At 41.5% G+C, this 19,107-nt stretch overlaps 1 protein-coding gene across 2 annotated transcripts in view; it reads left to right on the top strand.

Moving 5' to 3' along the window:
* Positions 1 to 160: 160 nt before the first annotated feature.
* The window catches only part of LOC139449513 (sorting nexin-25-like), a 42,847-nt gene continuing 23,900 nt past the window's right edge, over positions 161 to 19,107 (top strand). Inside the window, exons 1-12 of one of the 2 annotated variants that reach the window (XM_071230938.1) lie at positions 161 to 242; positions 833 to 1,094; positions 2,817 to 2,977; positions 4,347 to 4,478; positions 5,204 to 5,388; positions 6,622 to 6,808; positions 8,610 to 8,683; positions 10,100 to 10,111; positions 13,732 to 13,808; positions 14,828 to 14,950; positions 15,584 to 15,675; positions 18,767 to 18,806. In XM_071230938.1, coding sequence (XP_071087039.1) covers positions 870 to 1,094; positions 2,817 to 2,977; positions 4,347 to 4,478; positions 5,204 to 5,388; positions 6,622 to 6,808; positions 8,610 to 8,683; positions 10,100 to 10,111; positions 13,732 to 13,808; positions 14,828 to 14,950; positions 15,584 to 15,675; positions 18,767 to 18,806 — 1,308 coding nt within the window. In that variant the 5' untranslated portion in view covers positions 161 to 242; positions 833 to 869. The remainder of the gene's footprint in view (positions 243 to 832; positions 1,095 to 2,816; positions 2,978 to 4,346; positions 4,479 to 5,203; positions 5,389 to 6,621; positions 6,809 to 8,609; positions 8,684 to 10,099; positions 10,112 to 13,731; positions 13,809 to 14,827; positions 14,951 to 15,583; positions 15,676 to 18,766; positions 18,807 to 19,107) is intronic. The other variant, XM_071230939.1, reaches the window with a different exon arrangement.

The raw sequence follows: 19,107 nt of genomic DNA, 5'->3' as shown, positions 1-19,107 counted from the left end.
AGTAAATTCTAAAATATTTATACATCTTAGTAAAGGAACATGTATGTAACATCAAGTAAACAATTAGTTGTACGTACTTAGTTTAATGAATGTGCGAGAAAGCGCGAGGTTTAAAAACAAGGAAGTGACCTTTGATATGACCCGTTTTAATAAACATACACTCGGTTTCCATCATGTGAATAGATGTTGATGCTACGTATGGAGTCACGACGATCGAGTTACACCCCTCTTTGGCGGGCGAGGTAAAGCAATATTTTCTACACAGGGGTTTTCCATATAAAATTGAACATTTATGTTAATTGATATCTATCCGCACAATCTAATACTGATAAGGCTACACCTGCGAGACTTGGCTTGGCTAAAACAACACCCTGATCTGCAAAACACATTGTATTGCCTTGCGAAAACGATATCGTATTTTCTTACTATTTTGACTCAATAAAAATGAAACATAAGGTACGTTCAAATGAAATATGATTGACTACACAATTCGATGTTTCTAGAACCAGTGTAAGGCACCTATAGCTACTGGTAAACCAGGATAAGTTGAACCAACTCGCAAAACGCGTTTGAGACAAGTAGGCAGTACACAGAATTTGGGCAAACAAACTTCATACATATAGTCATACTCAGGTCACAACTCAACTTATGCTGGCTTACCAGTAGCCTTATTGTAGTCAGTGTAATGGTGGGTATAACAATAACATGTTTCTTTTGATAAGAAATATTTGTCCAAATTACATGATGTCAGATGTTTGCCTAACATTATTCAAATTACAGATTTTCCAGAATTGTTAAAGCTAAAAAATAATTTTAACCATCCATGTTTCAGATATACACTTAGGATATGACTGAGAAGTAGAGACAGCATGGATTATAAGTTGCTAGGTGCAGTAGGGGCAGTGTTTCTGTCCATGCTGCTGTATATTTACGACTGGCTGTCGATGTTCTTGTACGTGGGCATCCATGTGGCTGCTGGTGCTGCGGCCCTCTACTACTCAGTAAAATGGCATCTTGTGCAGGGAAAGCTGTACAAGCCGGTCACAGTGCCGAGACAGGTCAATCTGGCTTCCATTCTGCTACAGAAGATGATGGTAAGTGCAAGATGGACAGGGATTCAGGGTTTTATGTGGCGCAGAAATGTGCGTCCAGTAGACACAAATGTATAGAATGGATGCAGAAAAAAATATATTTGCACCCCAAGGGATGCACAATAATGTTCATTGTACCAAATTCTTGCCAAGAAATATAAACTCCTTGTAATTAAAGTAATTACTAGATCTTATAGTATAGTAAACGACACTGTTTCATTAATTTACAGGACCCTCATATTTCCTGTAAGGACCCTTGAAATTAGTAATTGGGTGTCTTCTGGACCCCTAGTTTTGTAGGTCAAGGTAAAACCCTGGTGATTTGTCAGTATGAAGATCATGGGCATAACCAGAGATGCCAACTTATGCGATTTTGGTGGACTCATTGCGATTGTTTGAAACTAGTTGTGCCAATAGGATTAAAGGGGACTATGCTCCAGTCTAGACTGCCTGATTTGATGAACTTAATGAATGCCCAAGATAACACTATCCTATGTTTTACTGTGATATGTAGGTGGTTAATAATGACAGTTTCCTGCAAATGTACCCCTTGTATGACTGTAAAATCTAGGACTCGTTAAGGTAGAGAGTTGCCACTGTGCCAGCAGTAAACAGAATAGATCCCAGACTTTGATTTTGATTGGATTATGCATAGACTCGTTAGTCCAGCCAAAATGTAACTCTGGAATACCAGCCTAGTTTGGCAAGGGTGAAAACTGGACTTCTATAGACAGTTATGCCCTTGCCTCGGGAAGATGCTGCCCTGAGAGATGAAGGTCTGTGGTTAGCCCTGACTGCGTCATAACAAAAGATGTTAAAAGATGGTTGTTGTTACCCTGCATGATGCTTGGCATTAGAGGATTAAACAAGGACAGCGGGGCTCTGAGTCAGTTCAGTATCCATGTTCAAACTGTGGCATGTTATCTCAGTGGGATATAGGGCTGGGACGAATCCAAATTTACTACCCGGGTACCCACCCCCCTATTACTCGACCCTACCCGGGTACCCACTGTTGGTCTCAGATGTCTCAAAATGTCCGATTGGGAACATTTTTAGCATAGCCCTGGCAAAACGTATTTAGATACATGTTTTGAACAATCTGGTCATTCATACACTGAAGTTGAATTAAGTTATATCTTTATTCAACCATATGAAAAAATCAGAAGGAATGGATGCATAGTCAGAAAGAAATGCGAACATTAGCGGCTTGTAGTGTAACCATAGAGTTCAAGATAATTTTTGTCATTAAACAATATATCACATGACTAACCATGGGTCTGGGTAGTCCTGACGGTCCACGGGTCCTACTCAGTACCCACCCGACCCGGGTACCCGAGTTACCCGTCCCAGCCCTAGAGGGATAGCATTATAAGTCTTGATGTGCATATGTAAACAAGGATTATATCCTACCTAAATATTGTCCCGGGGGAGGTTTTACTCTAGAGTATAGTATAGGATAGGATTAAATACACTGGTATGGGTTTAAATTTACTAGGGAGAATCATCCGACACTAGAGAATTTCATCCCTGAGATAAAAAGTAGGCTAGGATAATAAGCACTCTTACACATACACATCCATGTTAACACTGTGGCATGTTATCTCAGTGGGCTAGCATTATAAGTCTGGACGTGCATTCACATTGCTATATGATTGAAATCATCTTGAACATGGTGTAAACCCCGTTTCATCTCATCTTTTCCTGTATCACTCTCCTTGTAACCAGGAGAAGCAGGGTACTGTGGAGGAGGCGTCGAGGAAAGTGGTCATCAGCCGAAGTCTTGACAACGCCATCCAGGACATCATGGACCTCGCTATCAACGACTTCATCCTCTCCTGGTACACCAAACTTGGACAGAACCAACAGAGATTTGTAAACTCCGTACAGTAAGTTAAATGATTATTGCAGAACTCATTTCTCTATTTAGACAAGGGCGGTGGGGTAGCCTAGTGGTTGAAGCATTCACTTGTCACCAAAGACCCATTTGATTCCCCACATGGTTACAATGTGTGAAGCCTATTTCTTGTGTCCACCACCGTGGTATTGCTGGAATATTGCTGAGAGCAGGATAAAACCATAATCACTCACTTCATTTAGACAAATACATGAGATAGGAGAGAGTGTAGATGTGGGTGGGTAGGTGGATGTTTGAGCGAGAGTGTTGTATAATGGATTCAGGAAATATAGAACAAGGGTTTTAATTCACACAGAGCACATGGCATACATGCAGGCAGACATCTTGGAACTCCCCCCTCCTTTACTCCCTAACTGAAGAGTGCATAAGCTGTCCGGAGTTATCTCCCCTAGACCATACAATGAACACATTAAGCCGTCCAGAGTTATCTCCCATAGACCACTAAATTGATTGTACATAAAGACATAACAGAGATTGAGTGAGTGTGTGAGTGGGTATGTTTTTACTTCAGTTTTAGCAATATTCCTGCCATATCAAGGAGTGAGATACTTGAAATACACTTCACACATTGTACTCATGTAGGCAGATGAACCAGGGCTTTTGGTGTGGACCACCTCTGCTGTAGTTGTGTAATGTCAGTGACCTGACCTTCCTGGCAATCTGAAACACGGCAACAATCACTCTTGAAAAACGAAGAATATGTTCCAATGATTCTGTCCCTGTTAGAGAACTATCATTTTGGTGCAATAATTATACTGCTGTAACAAATCTGAAATCATAATCATGTTCTGAGACCTTCCATCAATAAGCCACCTTGTATGACATAATTAAATATTTGTATTTCTGCTTTGATTCCTTGCTGTTAACAGTATCAGTATAAACAATGATATTTGCATTGTCTTACAACTACCGTATTCGACGTAATAAGCACCCAGGGCACTCTCAAAATTAGAAATAAGGGGCTCTTATTAGAATATTATTTTTGTGGAAAAAACAGAGTTGAAAGATAAATTTTCTGTTTTATGCTGACGGCCTGACTATTTATATACGACAGATATATTTTTCCAGAATTTAATTGCCAATATTTATGGGTGCATATAACACATGAGTGTGTATTATACACGAATAAATAAGTCTTGCGTAGATTGATCAATCGGAAGGGGTGCTAATTGGGATTGTTCACTTGCCAATATATTCGCAAATATCGCCGTGGGGACTTATTAGAGCGGGGCGCTTTTTACGTCGAATACGGTAATTAGTTCAGGTCATTTATGTGTTTTCACAATCATAGAGGTTTAACAGTAAACGTAATGTTGAGACTTGCGATGTTGTTTTGTCAGATGCGACACGTGGCTGATGGTGGAGGAGCTTGGGTCCCGCCTCTCCCGGGTGGACTTCGTGAAGGTCATCACGCAGGAGGTCATTGACCTGCTCCACGACCACTACAGGGACATCCGATTTGCGTGCAGAAAGTAAGAGATCACTGTTATAATCATCGCTTGTCCCAAGTAGGAGTGAAATGATATATTGGTGCACCGTTGCATTATGAGTTTTCATGCAACGAAACATGGTACATTTTGTTCTGTATGAATACAAGACGATACACTTTAAAAAAAACAACTACTCGTTTAATGACACCCAGCATTTTTGTCAGTCAAATATTATGAAATGTGTTGTAATTAGGGTTTCAAGTTCACTACTAAAAATAGCTGCTACGAATGTGTGTCTACAGCTAGCTTTACCTTTTGAACCTGCTATGAAATATTTCTAGTCAAGGAGTTTCCACGTGATTTGACGTAAATATGCGCATCGTGATACATATCGTATCGTATCTTGACCTATGTATCATGATACATAGGTCAAGATACGATACGATATGTATCATATAGTAACCTTGCTGTATCGTTTCACCCCAAGTCCAGTAAAATGTCTGTTCTCTAGTGAGTGAGTGAGTGAGTGAGTGAGTAGCGTTTTTCTCTGCTTTTAGCAAATATTCTACCAATATCAGGGCGGGGGATACCAGAGATTGTTCTCTAGTAAGTTCAATTGACATTAGTCAGTATGTGTTAACACTGAAAGGGCTTGTTGACTTTAAAGTCTCTGGTAGGGGCGTCATTGAATGGAAATTTTAGTTTAATTGTTTACAAGAAACTTGGCATCTTTAAGCCATGGAAGTAACAATGGTTTACTATTCCAGAGATGTTGTTGAGAAGACGGAGAAAGCCCCGACATTTGTATTGCACCCATGGCTGCGGGACGAGGAGTCTGAGAGGAACTACCTACGGAAGTTGTGTGACGTCCTGCTGATCTGTCTCCTGCCACCATGCTACAACCACTGCCACAGCATCAGACATCTACTGAGGGAGGTAGTCACTGCTGCCGGTAATGTTTCCATGGTGATATATCTCTTTTACAGCCTGGGGGCGGTCGGGTAGCCCATTGGTTAAAGCGTTCGGTCGTCACGCCAAAGACCCAGGTTCGATTCCCGACATGGGTACAATGTGTGAAGCCCATTTCTGGTGTCCCCAGCCGTGATATTGCTGGAATATTGCTAAAAGCGGCGTCAAACCAAACTCACTCACCTTCTATTACAGCCTTGGGGCACGGGTGACCCAAGAGTTGCTTCCCTTGGGAATGCCAGAACCTTATAATTGCGGGTTCAAATCCTGGTTTGGCCCAGTCATGTGTCTACGTCTGTCAGCACGATACCCAGGTTCAGGGGTTTAACCAAAGTTGTACAAGACCTGCCTCGCTTTGGGCATTCCTCCCACATTAGCTGACATGCCGTGATTTAACTAGAATACACTTGCAGAAAGATGCAAGATTTGCTTGTTTTATGAAATTAACAATTATGTAACCCCATCTTACTTGTGTGAACTTTTACCAAATCCTGTTGAAACATTACATTATCTATTTACAAGTTAAGAAATGCACAAAATATGTCAATACCATTCAACAGAACACAATTATTTAGTCAGTAATTTTTTCCGCCTACTATAAAAATATGGAATGATTTGTCCTTATTAATTAGAGCCTCCAGTTTTCTAAGCTCTTTAAATATATTATAACCAAAACCTAAATTCAAACTAAATGTGCGCCTTCATATTTTTCCAGGGGTTTAAGAAAGTACAATATATAGCTTATAAAATTCATGCGCTCAGTTAAATTATGATTTATGTACAGACTGTCTCCGTGGCCTAGTGGTAGAGTGTCAGCCCGGAGGGCGGAAGGTCCGGGGTTTGATCCCCGACTGCATCATACCAAAAGACGTTAAGTTGTGAAAACTTTTGCCCAATCCTTTTCTTAGGAAATAAAAATATAAATAAAATTAACAAGTGGCATTAAACTCAACTCCCTCCCTCCCTCTCTCCCTTCCTCCCTCCCTCCCTCCCTCACTTACTCACTCACTCACCACCTGATCTTACTAGACAATAAGAATTGATTTGACAGGGGCATAAAGTCGCAGACTGCTATCAGGTCTTGTTTTTGCCACCATTCTACAGTCCCTGCTGTAGCATCAGACATCTACTAAGGGAGAGAGTCACTGATTCAGGCAATGTTTCCATGACGATATATGCTTTAAAGTCTTGTATCTGTCTCCATGCTACACTCCAGCTCTGAAGCCGACGTTGGACTTGATCTGTGATCCCGACTACATCAACCTGAAGCTGCTGAGCTACCTGGAGTACCGCGAGAAGCTGTCCGAGGACACACGCCGCACGTACACCTACGCTGCTACGTACGAGGATTTTGTGAAGAAGATAGAGATGTGTGGGGACATTGAGCACCTGAAGCAGATGAGGTGGGTTGGTTGAGATGGGTGTGCAAGATTCAAACTAGATTTACTTTAACATTTCACCAGATTTGGCTTACTCTTGGTGATTTGGAGATTTGAAAATACTTAATTCTGATTGTTTAATGTTTGTAACCATTGAAAACTGCAACTAATTCTGTTTAAAGAAGATCTCCCAAATGCCTCTCCAGGAATTGTGAGAATTAGGGATGGGACGAGTCCAAAGTTACTATCTGGATACCCACCCCCCTATTACCAGATCCTAACCAGGTACCCGCTGTAGCTCTCAAAAGTTGGGTTCAAAATATCCGATTGGGAATTGTTTTATCAGAGCCTAAACTATTTAGGTAGTAATATATATCATGGATCATATGTTTTCTGACATCATACATTTTCTGACGGTCATGTTTATCGCGATTACTCTTGCTATAATGGGGTGTGTGGCATCAAGCAGACATTGTTAATAGCCAGATGATGGCTTATTGTTAAGGGAAAGTTTTTTATAAGTGAATGAGATTTTGTAGAGTTGTTCATGTGATTAGAGAGAAAACTATGAATGTTTCTTAAACGTCCAAAAACCCATAACAAGCATCTTCCCGAGGCAAGAGAGTTAACTGACTTTAAAAGTCCAGCTTCCACCCTTGCCGAACTAGGCTGGTATTATGGAGTTACATTTTGGCTGGACTAACGAGTCTATGCATAGTCCAATCAAAATCGCACACCGAAATCGAAATCCGGTTCATAAACTGTCGTGCAGATTTCGGTTGATTGCAGGATTTGCAAAGCATGTGCATCGCCAACTCATTGTCAGCAGATATTTTCCAAATCTTTTCATGTTTTTAATCAAGGTACTCACATGATTTGATGCATTTCACGATGTAAGACCCGTTTTTTCACAGTGTAGATCTTGATTATCGATCAGATCGTCTTGACTGGGCGCCACCATTTTGTGTGAAGCAAACACAAGTGATACGAGAGGTGGAATGGTCCTTAGGAGATGCTTAGAGGAAACATAACTGGTAATAGCCACTGGTGGCGCTACGATCGACCCCACTAATTCCAGCCTAGTTCGGCAAGGGTGGAAACTGGACTTTTAAAGTCAGTTAACTCTCTTGCCTCGGGAAGATGATAACAAGGGGATACACGTATAAAATGATCTGATCATGCATACACAGAAGTTGACAGAAGCTTATCTTTGATAAAGCATATGAAAGTCAGAAGGAATGTGTGCATAATCAGAAAGAAATGCAAACATTAGTGACATGTAGTGTAACCATGGAGTTATAGTGTATTTTTGTCATTAAACAATATAATCACGTGACTAACCACGGGTCTGGGTAGTCCTGTTGGTACCCTGGTCCTACTCAGGACCCACCCGACCCGAGTTACCCGTCCCAGCCCTAGTGGGAATGTTTAAGAAACATGAGGTGAGGTGAAATTGGGTTTAACGTTGCGTTTAAGATTATTGCACTTATATAGCGACGTGCATGTACGTGTGTGTGTTTGTGTGGCTGCTTGTACTAGTCCAGACTGATGCCGATTTATAGTGCTAGCTCACTGAGATACCATGCCTCAGTTTAACATGAATATCCCACTCAGACACAGTTTACTGACTCCGAGCCGACCAGTCCTTGTTTTAGCCCCTTAATGCCGAGCGCCAGACAGGGTAACAACAAGTACCATCTTTTGGTATGACGCGGTCAGGGATCGAACTCCAGACCTTCCGCTCTCCAGGCGGACACTCTACCACTAGACCACGGAGGCGGTCTTCTGAAACATAAGATATTGCAGATTGGTGCTTCTGTTCCAGATACAACATCATCTCGGAGATCATGCATGCCACCACGATAAACAACTTGAAGAAGGCGCAGGGAATCAAGACAGGTGGGTTTCATAGGTAATAGTTGAGAAATAATGAAGGTAGGCAGGATAAAATTTGATGTGTGTATGCGAAACTGTCCCTTATGTAATCTAGGTATAGAGGGTGAATATCATTTATTCTTGAATGTGCCATTTTTAGAATTAGATATTTACCAAGACATGTATCACTTTTGTAAATATGCATTCATTTAAAAATATTCCGTATTCGACGTTAAAAGCGTCCAGGGCGCTCTCAAAATAAGAAATAGGGGGCTCTTATTAGAATATTATATTGGTGGAAAAAACAGAGTTGAAAGATAAATTTTGTGGTTAATGCTGACAGCCTGAAATGTTTATATACGACGTATATATTTTTCCAGAATTTAATTGCCCATAATTCAGGATGCATATAACACACGCGTGTGTATTATATGCGAATAAATAAATCTTTTGTACATTGATCAATGGGAAGGGGTGCTGATTATATTAAGAAATATCGCCGTGGGCGCTTATTAGAGCGGGGCGCTTATTACGTCGAATACGGTAATTGCCATAAATGATCTTGAACAAATATGATCATTATGCTTGTTTATCAAAGAAGAAAGTATTTGTTAAAAAATGTTTAAGATTACGTATATTACAACTACGCGTAATTGATATTTGTATCTGGGCCTATGGCCTTTGTCCACAATAAAGAATTGATTGATTGATAAGTAGGCTAGACTGAGCATACACATAGTATACTGTGAAAGGGTTGAGCTACATATTACCTGTCTGTTTACCGGAATTCACTGAAGGGATACGGTGTAATTTTTTTCTACGCATAATATTCAAAAAGAAATTGTCCAAAAAACTGAATCCACTAGAGGGGGGGTGACATCATCTTTAGAGATTTGCAGATGTGTTGATATGGCACTGTGATACTATGAGTCGCTTTGCACACAGTGATAAATACAGTGTAATGATTGGCATAAACGAACTGCGGTAGCATGAAGCAAAATTATGGACAGTGAGAATAGCTGAATATAATTGCATCGATATCCTTTCCCCTATCCTGAGGAAGATGAAGATATATGGAGATAAGAAAATAGATATAGTTAAATCTTTATAAAAAATTCCCTAATTGACTGGATCCAAGGGAATAAAATATCAAAGACAGTATATTGACTCTTAGCCTACCCGTTATTGTTTTATCCCCTTATTCCATTGACAAATACCATCTTTTAACGCCATTTTTTATGACGCGGCCGGGGCATGAATCCCCGACCTTCTGCTCTCTGGACGGGCATTCTACCACTAGACCATGGAGGTGGTCTTAAGATATAGGTAGACTTAAGGGTACACGTGTTATGGAAGCTCACGTCACTTGTTTGTGTGTTGTGATGTTACTAGAGGTTTTTGTTGTAGTTACTGTGCATGCATTGTTACTTGTTTTAGCAGCCAGGGTGCATGGTAAGTGAGGTAGTAACGCTTGCAAATAAATGTATCCAACATTGCAGTAGACAATAGTGTACTATGGTGGAGTGTCTCCTTTTTATATCTGTCTAACCTTTATAGCAGCTCTGCTTGGAAGAAATAGTCAATTTTTTTGTCATGTTCATTGTCCCCCCTTCTGACTATGGGCGGCCATTCGGTCAAAAACTACAAAGTTGAAATAAGGTCAAAAGTGTGCTGTATTAATAGTCAAATGTTACGAAAAGACGTCATATGAAAGAACATTTTGTACTAAAGACGTCAGTGTGCAGAAAGGACACTAAACTGCTAGTGTCCTTTTGTGCACGTTGATGTTCTTAGGATGTCTTTTCGTAACATTTGACTATTATATTGCATACTTTTGACCTTTATTTTTTAACCGGCATCTGTTTTTTTTAACTGGCATCTGTTTGTTTAGGATTTTGACCTTTGTTAGTAACATTTGATATTATATTTGTAACATTTGACTATCTTTGCATAACTTTGTCTTTTATTTCAACTTTGTATTTTTTGACTGAATAGCCTCCCATATTTAACATGGTTATTTTCAAGAAGCTTATTCTAATTTTGATACATTGAGATATGTACAAAATGTCCGATTAGGAATAGTTTGACCATTGCCCTGGAAAAATGCATTTAGATGTACACAAATAAAACGATCTGATCATGCATTCACTGAAGTTGACTGAAGTTTATCTTTATTCAAACATATAAAATCAGAAGGAAGGGTGTATAGTCAGAAAGAAATGTGAACTTGTAGTGACTTGTAGTGTAACCATGGAGTTCTAGATATCTTTTATTATTAAACAATGTATCACGTGACTAACCATGGGTCTGGGTAGTCCTGTGGTGACCAGGCCCATGCTTGCCGTTTAAGGCGACTATGCTTGTCGTAAGAGGCGACTAAAGGGATCGTGTGGTCAGGCTCTCTGACTTGGTTGATGCATGTCATTGTATCACAATTGCGTGGATTGAGGCTCATGATATCAATCACTGGATTGTCTGGTACAGACTCGATTATTTACAGACCGCCGTCATATAGCTTGAATATTGCTGAGTGAGGCGTTAAACAACAAACCAAACCAAACCAGGTCCTACTCAGTACCCAACCGACCCACATACCCGAGTTACCCATCCCAGCTCTACTGACATCCTGGATCTCTGACAACAAATGTAAATTGTTGAATATTGTTTTAATAAGCGACGCATTTTGTCACTTTTCCAAGCAGCCTGGGTGCATATTGCAGTGAATACATTATCAAATTATTGCCAATCTCATTAAAATCAGATCTGAGGACATCCCATTAGGGGTCACGTCAGAACGACCTTTCATCCGGCCAATCTGAGCGTCGCTTACCAGATCATGAAAGTGACAGTCGGAATGTGATTCCTAATCATGCAGCCTCGAAAACTTTAACATGGGGTATTCCGAACGATAGTTACGGGCTTTACAACTGAATATATACAAGCTAGACCTTCTTTTAGCCATCCCAGAATGTTCTTTTGTTCAGGTTTCAATTTTTTAATCGAGAATTTGTCAAAATATGTTTCGAAGCGTAGTCGCCAATAAGACATTAGTATCGTAAAGCATGAGAAAGCTGCTTACTGATTGGCTAATGTCGACTTCCTGTCAGTCATTCCATTGGTCGGTCAAAGTTCGTCAAAGGTCGATCCATAATGGGATGTCCTCAGATCGTTGTTTAGCGGTAGCGATAACTAAGATCTGATTTTAATGAGATTGAATTATGGCCGATATGAAGCTGCGAAGTCAAGAATGATGGACTACAAGTCCAATCACCAGACACATATTGACTCTTGTTAGAGCTGTATCTGATAAGGCCAAACAATAAAATACTTGTGTCACAAGTAACCCACCAAACAGAATGGTTGTTGTTGAATGTATATGAGTGTATCACAAGATATTTTTAGGTCTGTTTACGAGTTCATGTAGTGAACAAGGATGACCCTCGAACATCAAGCGTACATGAGGTATTCCATTCAACAATGAACCTGTAACAAGGACCTGTCAATACAGTTGACATCTAAAGGAAAATTGTTGCAAAATGCTACAAACAATGTTTGATTGTCTTCTTGATAACTCATTACATATGTCATCCAAATTAAGGGTCTTAAGTGAACAGGAACATCGTTTGGATTGTCAGAGACACAAGTATTTTGTTTTTGACCTGACACTATTTCTGTATTATTGTATTGTATGTTGTTTCTATCTGTGTAATAATAACGTTCACAGAATGGGTTACATCCTCAACATATGACTGTAGTCATGGTATGGTTGTTTCTCATACTCTGGGTGTTTATGTGTTCAGCTGTGACTAAGATTCTGCTTCAGTGTAGAGCATTACTCATCCATGTATAGCATTGTACATCTTCCATTTACTCTCATAACATAATGAGATAAACCATTGCACTTTTCAGTTGTAACAGGATAATGTCCTTTTATCATGTTTATGAAACAAATTATCAGTGTCACTGTGCAGAGGTGGAGGAATTGATTCATGCACATAGGAGTGAGTGAGTGAGTTGGGTTTCACTGCTTTAAGCAATATTCCAACAATGTCATGGCTGAGGACACCAGCAATGGGCTTCACACATTGTACCCATGTGAGGAATCGAACCCATGCCTTTTAGTGTAACGAGTGAACACTTTAACCACAAGGCTACCCCACCTCCCTAACATCCTGATGACATGATGGTGGTAATAAAAAAACATCATGTTTATATAAGACAAAAAATTAATTTTCTTTTTTCGAAAGACTTCAGGGTCTACCTAACAGTGATCAAGACCTGTGAAGATCTTGGGTAGAATAGGTCTTCAGCAACCCACGCTTGCCGTAAAAGGCGACTATGCTTGCCGTAAGAAGCGACTAACAGGATCGGGTGGTTAGGCTCGTCAACTTGGTTGATGCATGTCATTGTATTCCAATTGCGTGGATTGATGCTCATGCTGTCAATCACTGGATTTTCTGGTCCAGACTTGGTTATTTTCAGACCGACATCATATAGCTTGAATATTGCGGAGTGCGGCGTTAAACAACATACAAACAAAAGCTGTGATCAAAGTATTACAAAAGTGTGATCTAATGGCTGAAGTACCCTGTGTTTTCTGGCATCTGCAATTTCAGATTGGCTGGCCACAAGAAATGGCAGCTATGTGTGGCATTAATCTTAAAGTTTTAGTAATTTAAATGGAGGAACACATTGTTGGTAGGCCAGTATTGTCATCTGTGTCCTGTTATGTTCCAGCCTGAGTCATGATTGATGTTAGGTTCTTATGGTGTCAAACCCATCTCGCCCATGCATGGCATGCACACAGGTACAAATGACAATAGAGAGGTGATGTCAGTCATCTAATTTCTTCATTAGGAAATCATTCATGTTTCATCATAGGATATTGTACATGTGTGACATGATTCAGAGTAGTTTTAGTGAAGAGAATTGTTAACCAATAGATACCAATCAGGAAACATTCTGGAAGGAAGGATTAGAGTCCTGTGTTGTAGTATTTCATTGTGATCCTAATCAAGAAAATGAAAGGAAATGATTTGTGATAGTCTCATTTCTGCTTTTCTACCTCATAGAAAAAGAGAGTTCCCCTAAAAGCACAACAAAAGGAGAGCTCCTCAAGGCCCGAAACCTGAAGCGATATATCAATCAGGTACGTCATCCTTGTGTTCAGTCATCTTTGGTTTGTGAATGAGTATAGTTTTATGGTTCTTCACGATTCATTGCATAGCAGTCTGATATTTTTCTATAAGTGCTGTGTGACATCACTTGTGGAGCGATGTGCAGAGAGGGTGCAGTCTATGTTAACATATGGATGTTATGATCACTTTAGTGCTAAAATCGCTTTGTGGAACGGAGCCCAGTGCAGAGTATGTCCACAGTGCTCCATGATTGTCATTTGAGCTGATTCATAAGCATCAAGTGATTTGGACATGTGACCTGAATGATTTCCTTTGTACTTTGAAAATGTGGATCATTCCTCATGTCATCAAAACAGCATTTGTCACTCACTCGGGATGAACAGAGTGAGGTTGAAATGACAATGAGTGACTGAAAGTAACATTTCGTACGTGACCTTTCACAGCTCCTTTGCTGATAGTGAGGTATGCCAGTCTACCAGTGACCATCTTTTTCAGGATAAACGTGTAATAAATAAAAGTGTCAGAAAATGTCATATACGAGGGGCGTTCAATAAGTTTTGCAACTTCAATATGAGACCAAGTCGCAGAATATCTTTTGCACTTTTATTTTTCAATATTATCTCCATTCACCTCTATACACTTTATTCCATTTGTCCTTCAAGCTTTAAATACCACTTTTATAAAAATCCGCAGATTGGCCCTCTAACCACGCCTCTGTGGCAGCCTTTATGTCCTCGTCATCCTGGAAGCGTCTTCCACGTAGGGCAGATTTCATTTGCCGGAACAGGAAATAGTCACTGGGGGCTAAGTCTGGGTTGTACAGTTATATCACCCACCCTACAGCCCAGACTTGGTCTAATATTGAAATTGCAAAACTTATTAAATGCCCCTCATTAATAGACTTTTGCAAGGACATTTATGATCTGGATCAATTTAAGGATAGTTAAATGCATACACATGTTATCATTAACAACTGTGCTTGAATTAAATGACTGATAAAACCTTATACATCACTGTGCCTGTGTCTCAGCTGACGGTGGCCAAGTCCCGATGTGAGAAGCGCATCCAGGCCCTAGGGGGGCCGGACTACAAGTACTACAGTGGGGGCAACGGAGGGGAGAGTCGGGCTACGTCCCCCCTCCCCGGTCAGAAGGTCAGTACTCAACTGTAGTCCTTGTGCTTAATGAATCTCATCGGTCATCATAAAGAAGATTTATTTATTGAAGGAACTCGTGTTTACAATTTATTTTGTTTCCATAAACACTTTCAAGAGGGGTTGGTATTTGTGACTAGTCTGTACCAGGCTCAGGTGCCAAATGGTTTGTGACTATTTAAAAGACATATCAAATAAATCAGAGTATTCTTCATATGGTGTTGCAAAGTTGAATTTTTTAAATTTTTTATTGGCGCTAAAAATTACAAACGCACACAATTTTAAGTGATGTGTTATTCCCGAGAAACATTTCCTATTTTATCAATCTAAATGTTTAAGCATATAAGTTTGAGTGTTTAACATGTTTAACTTTTGTTGAAACCTTTTCAATTATCTCTAAGTTAGGTCAAGGTTGTCACTTTCATTTTAGAATAATGGCATGTAAGTATAGACCATGGTGTGTAACTAGAAGACAGCATTGGAAAATGGATAATAAGTTGAAATCCTCAGACAGCTAGTTTGGTCAATACATAAATATGGAGACCAGTTTTAGAAAAATGCACTAAGCTTGCTCACTAAGACATCTCCTCCAGATTGGGGTAGTGTGACCCAGAGTGTATTTGTCTTCACTAGGTGTTGTCATTCAGCGTGATCATGGATCTGCCCCAAGCCCGGGACTACTTCATGAAGTACCTCAAGAAGGAGAACCAGGAGTCCATGCTGGGGTAGGTGTGTGTTTGTCTGGAAGCTGTCAACACTAGGGTGTGTGTTTGTCTGGAAGCTGTCAACACTAGGGTGTGTGTTTGTCTAGAAGCTGTCAACACTAGGGTGTGTGTTTGTCTGAAAACTGTCAACACTAGGGTGTGTGTTTGTCTGAAAACTGTCAACACTAGGGTGTGTGTTTGTCTGGAAGCTGTCAACACTAGGGTGTGTGTTTGTCTGGAAGCTGTCAACACAAGGTGTGTGTTTGTCTGGAAGCTGTCAACACTGGGGTGTGTGTTTGTCTGAAAACTGTCAACACTAGGGTGTGTTTGTCTGAAAACTGTCAACACTAGGGTGTGTGTTTGTCTGGAAGCTGTCAACACTAGGTGTGTGTTTGTCTGGAAACTGTCAACACTAGGTGGTGTGTTTGTCTGAAAACTGTCAGCACCAGGGTGGGTGTTTGTCTGGAAACTGTCAACAGTAGGTGGGTGTTTGTCTGGAAGCTGTCAACACTAGGTGGGTGTTTGTCTGGAAGCTGTCAACACTAGGTGGTGTGTTTGTCTGGAAGCTGTCTGAGCAATTGGGTATTTGTCTGGAAGCTGTCAACACTGGGGTGTGTGTTTGTCTGGAAGCTGTCAACACTGGGGTGTGTTTGTCTGGAAGCTGTCAACACTGGGGTGGGTGTTTGTCTGGAAGCTGTCAACACTGGTGTGGATGTTGGTCTGGAAGCTGTGAACACTGGTGTGGATGTTGGTCTGGAAGCTGTCAACACTGGGGTGGATGTTTGTCTGGAAGCTGTCAGCACTGCGGTGGGTGTTTGTCTGGAAGCTGTCAAACACTGGGGTGTGTGTTTGTCTGGAAGCTGTCAATACTAGATGGGTGTTTGTCTGAAAGCTGTCAAACACTTGGGTGTTTGTCTTGAAGCTGTCAAACACTGGGGTGTTTGTCTGGAAGCTGTCAAACACTGGTGTGGATGTTTTTGTCTGGAAGCTGTCAACACTGGGGTGGGTGTTTGTCTTGAAGCTGTCAGCACCGGGGTGTGTGTTTGTCTGGAAGCTGTCAACACTATGTGGATGTTGGTCTGGAAGCTGTCAACACTGGGGTGTGTGTTTGTCTGGAAGCTGTCAACACTAGGTGGATGTTGGTCAGGAAGCTGTCAACACTAGGTGGATGTTGGTCTGGAAGCTGTCAAACACTGGGGTGTGTGTTTGTCTGGAAGCTGTCAGCACCGGGGTGTGTGTTTGTCTGGAAGCTGTCAACACTAGGTGGATGTTGGTCTGGAAGCTGTCAACACTAGGTGGATGTTGGTCTGGAAGCTGTCAACACTAGGTGGATGTTGGTCTGGAAGCTGTCAAACACTGGGGTGTGTGTTTGTCTGGAAGCTGTCAGCACTGGGGTGTGTGTTTGTCTGGCAGCTGTCAACACTAGGTGGATGTTGGTCTGGAAGCTGTCAACACTAGGTGGATGTTGGTCTGGAAGCTGTCAAACACTGGGGTGTGTGTTTGTCTGGAAGCTGTCAGCACCGGGGTGTGTGTTTGTCTGGAAGCTGTCAGCACCGGGGTGTGTGTTTGTCTGGAAGCTGTCAACACTAGGTGGATGTTGGTCTGGAAGCTGTCAACACTAGGTGGATGTTGGTCTGGAAGCTGTCAACACTAGGTGGATGTTGGTCTGGAAGCTGTCAACACTAGGTGGATGTTGGTCTGGAAGCTGTCAACACTAGGTGGATGTTGGTCTGGAAGCTGTCAACACTAGGTGGATGTTGGTCTGGAAGCTGTCAACACTGGGGTGGATGTTTGTCTGGAAGCTGTCAGCACTGCGGTGGGTGTTTGTCTGGAAGCTGTCAAACACTGGGGTGTGTGTTTGTCTGGAAGCTGTCAATACTAGATGGGTGTTTGTCTGAAAGCTGTCAAACACTTGGGTGTTTGTCTTGAAGCTGTCAAACACTGGGGTGTTTGTCTGGAAGCTGTCAAACACTGGTGTGGATGTTTTTGTCTGGAAGCTGTCAACACTGGGGTGGGTGTTTGTCTTGAAGCTGTCAGCACCGGGGTGTGTGTTTGTCTGGAAGCTGTCAACACTATGTGGATGTTGGTCTGGAAGCTGTCAACACTGGGGTGTGTGTTTGTCTGGAAGCTGTCAACACTAGGTGGATGTTGGTCAGGAAGCTGTCAACACTAGGTGGATGTTGGTCTGGAAGCTGTCAAACACTGGGGTGTGTGTTTGTCTGGAAGCTGTCAGCACCGGGGTGTGTGTTTGTCTGGAAGCTGTCAACACTAGGTGGATGTTGGTCTGGAAGCTGTCAACACTAGGTGGATGTTGGTCTGGAAGCTGTCAACACTAGGTGGATGTTGGTCTGGAAGCTGTCAAACACTGGGGTGTGTGTTTGTCTGGAAGCTGTCAGCACCGGGGTGTGTGTTTGTCTGGCAGCTGTCAACACTAGGTGGATGTTGGTCTGGAAGCTGTCAACACTAGGTGGATGTTGGTCTGGAAGCTGTCAAACACTGGGGTGTGTGTTTGTCTGGAAGCTGTCAGCACCGGGGTGTGTGTTTGTCTGGAAGCTGTCAGCACCGGGGTGTGTGTTTGTCTGGAAGCTGTCAACACTAGGTGGATGTTGGTCTGGAAGCTGTCAACACTAGGTGGATGTTGGTCTGGAAGCTGTCAACACTAGGTGGATGTTGGTCTGGAAGCTGTCAACACTAGGTGGATGTTGGTCTGGAAGCTGTCAACACTAGGTGGATGTTGGTCTGGAAGCTGTCAACACTAGGTGGATGTTGGTCTGGAAGCTGTCAGCACTGGGGTGTGTGTTTGTCTGGAAGCTGTCAAACACTGGGGTGTGTGTTTGTCTGGAAGCTGTCAAACACTGGGGTGTGTGTTTGTCTGGAAGCTGTCAACACTAGGTGGATGTTTGTCTGGAAGCTGTCAAACACTGGGGTGTGTGTTTGTCTGGAAGCTGTCAAACACTGGGGTGGATGTTTGTCTGGATGGTTGCAGCTCAATTTCAAGATCATGATCAGACAATTTTTAAGACTCACAGTTAAGTTTTTAAATAGATAAGTTTGTTTTATAATGATGCTGTGTTAATACCACCATCATCATAAGTATGCCATAATGTTTCAGGTTTTGGAATGCAGTAGAAAAATTGCGAGTAGCAAGCAAGGTAAGAATTATACCCATATGTAATTATCAATCTTTACAGATGTAGGTAAATAGTTTTATGATCCCAGTGACAGGAAGAATTATTGAAACTCATGGTGAAACAGGACAGTTCACAATCTTTCAGTGATTTGAATAGTGTATTTAGTTCCACTCCAGATTCTAGGAAGGGTAAGTGAGTATTGTTTGGGTCACTTTTTTGGCCACTTAAAATTATGGGGGGTGGGGGGACACCTAAAATGGACTTCACACATACTGCACCATGTGGGAATCAAACCCAGACCTTCTAGATGACAAGCAAACAC

The sequence above is a fragment of the Haliotis cracherodii genome, unplaced genomic scaffold (assembly GCF_022045235.1).
Source record: "Haliotis cracherodii isolate W230 unplaced genomic scaffold, xgHalCrac1.p SCAF_8, whole genome shotgun sequence".
In the NCBI taxonomy this organism is placed as follows: Eukaryota; Metazoa; Mollusca; class Gastropoda; order Lepetellida; family Haliotidae; genus Haliotis; species Haliotis cracherodii.
Note: the sequence above shows the minus strand (reverse complement) of the source record. Positions and strands in the feature narration are given on the sequence as shown.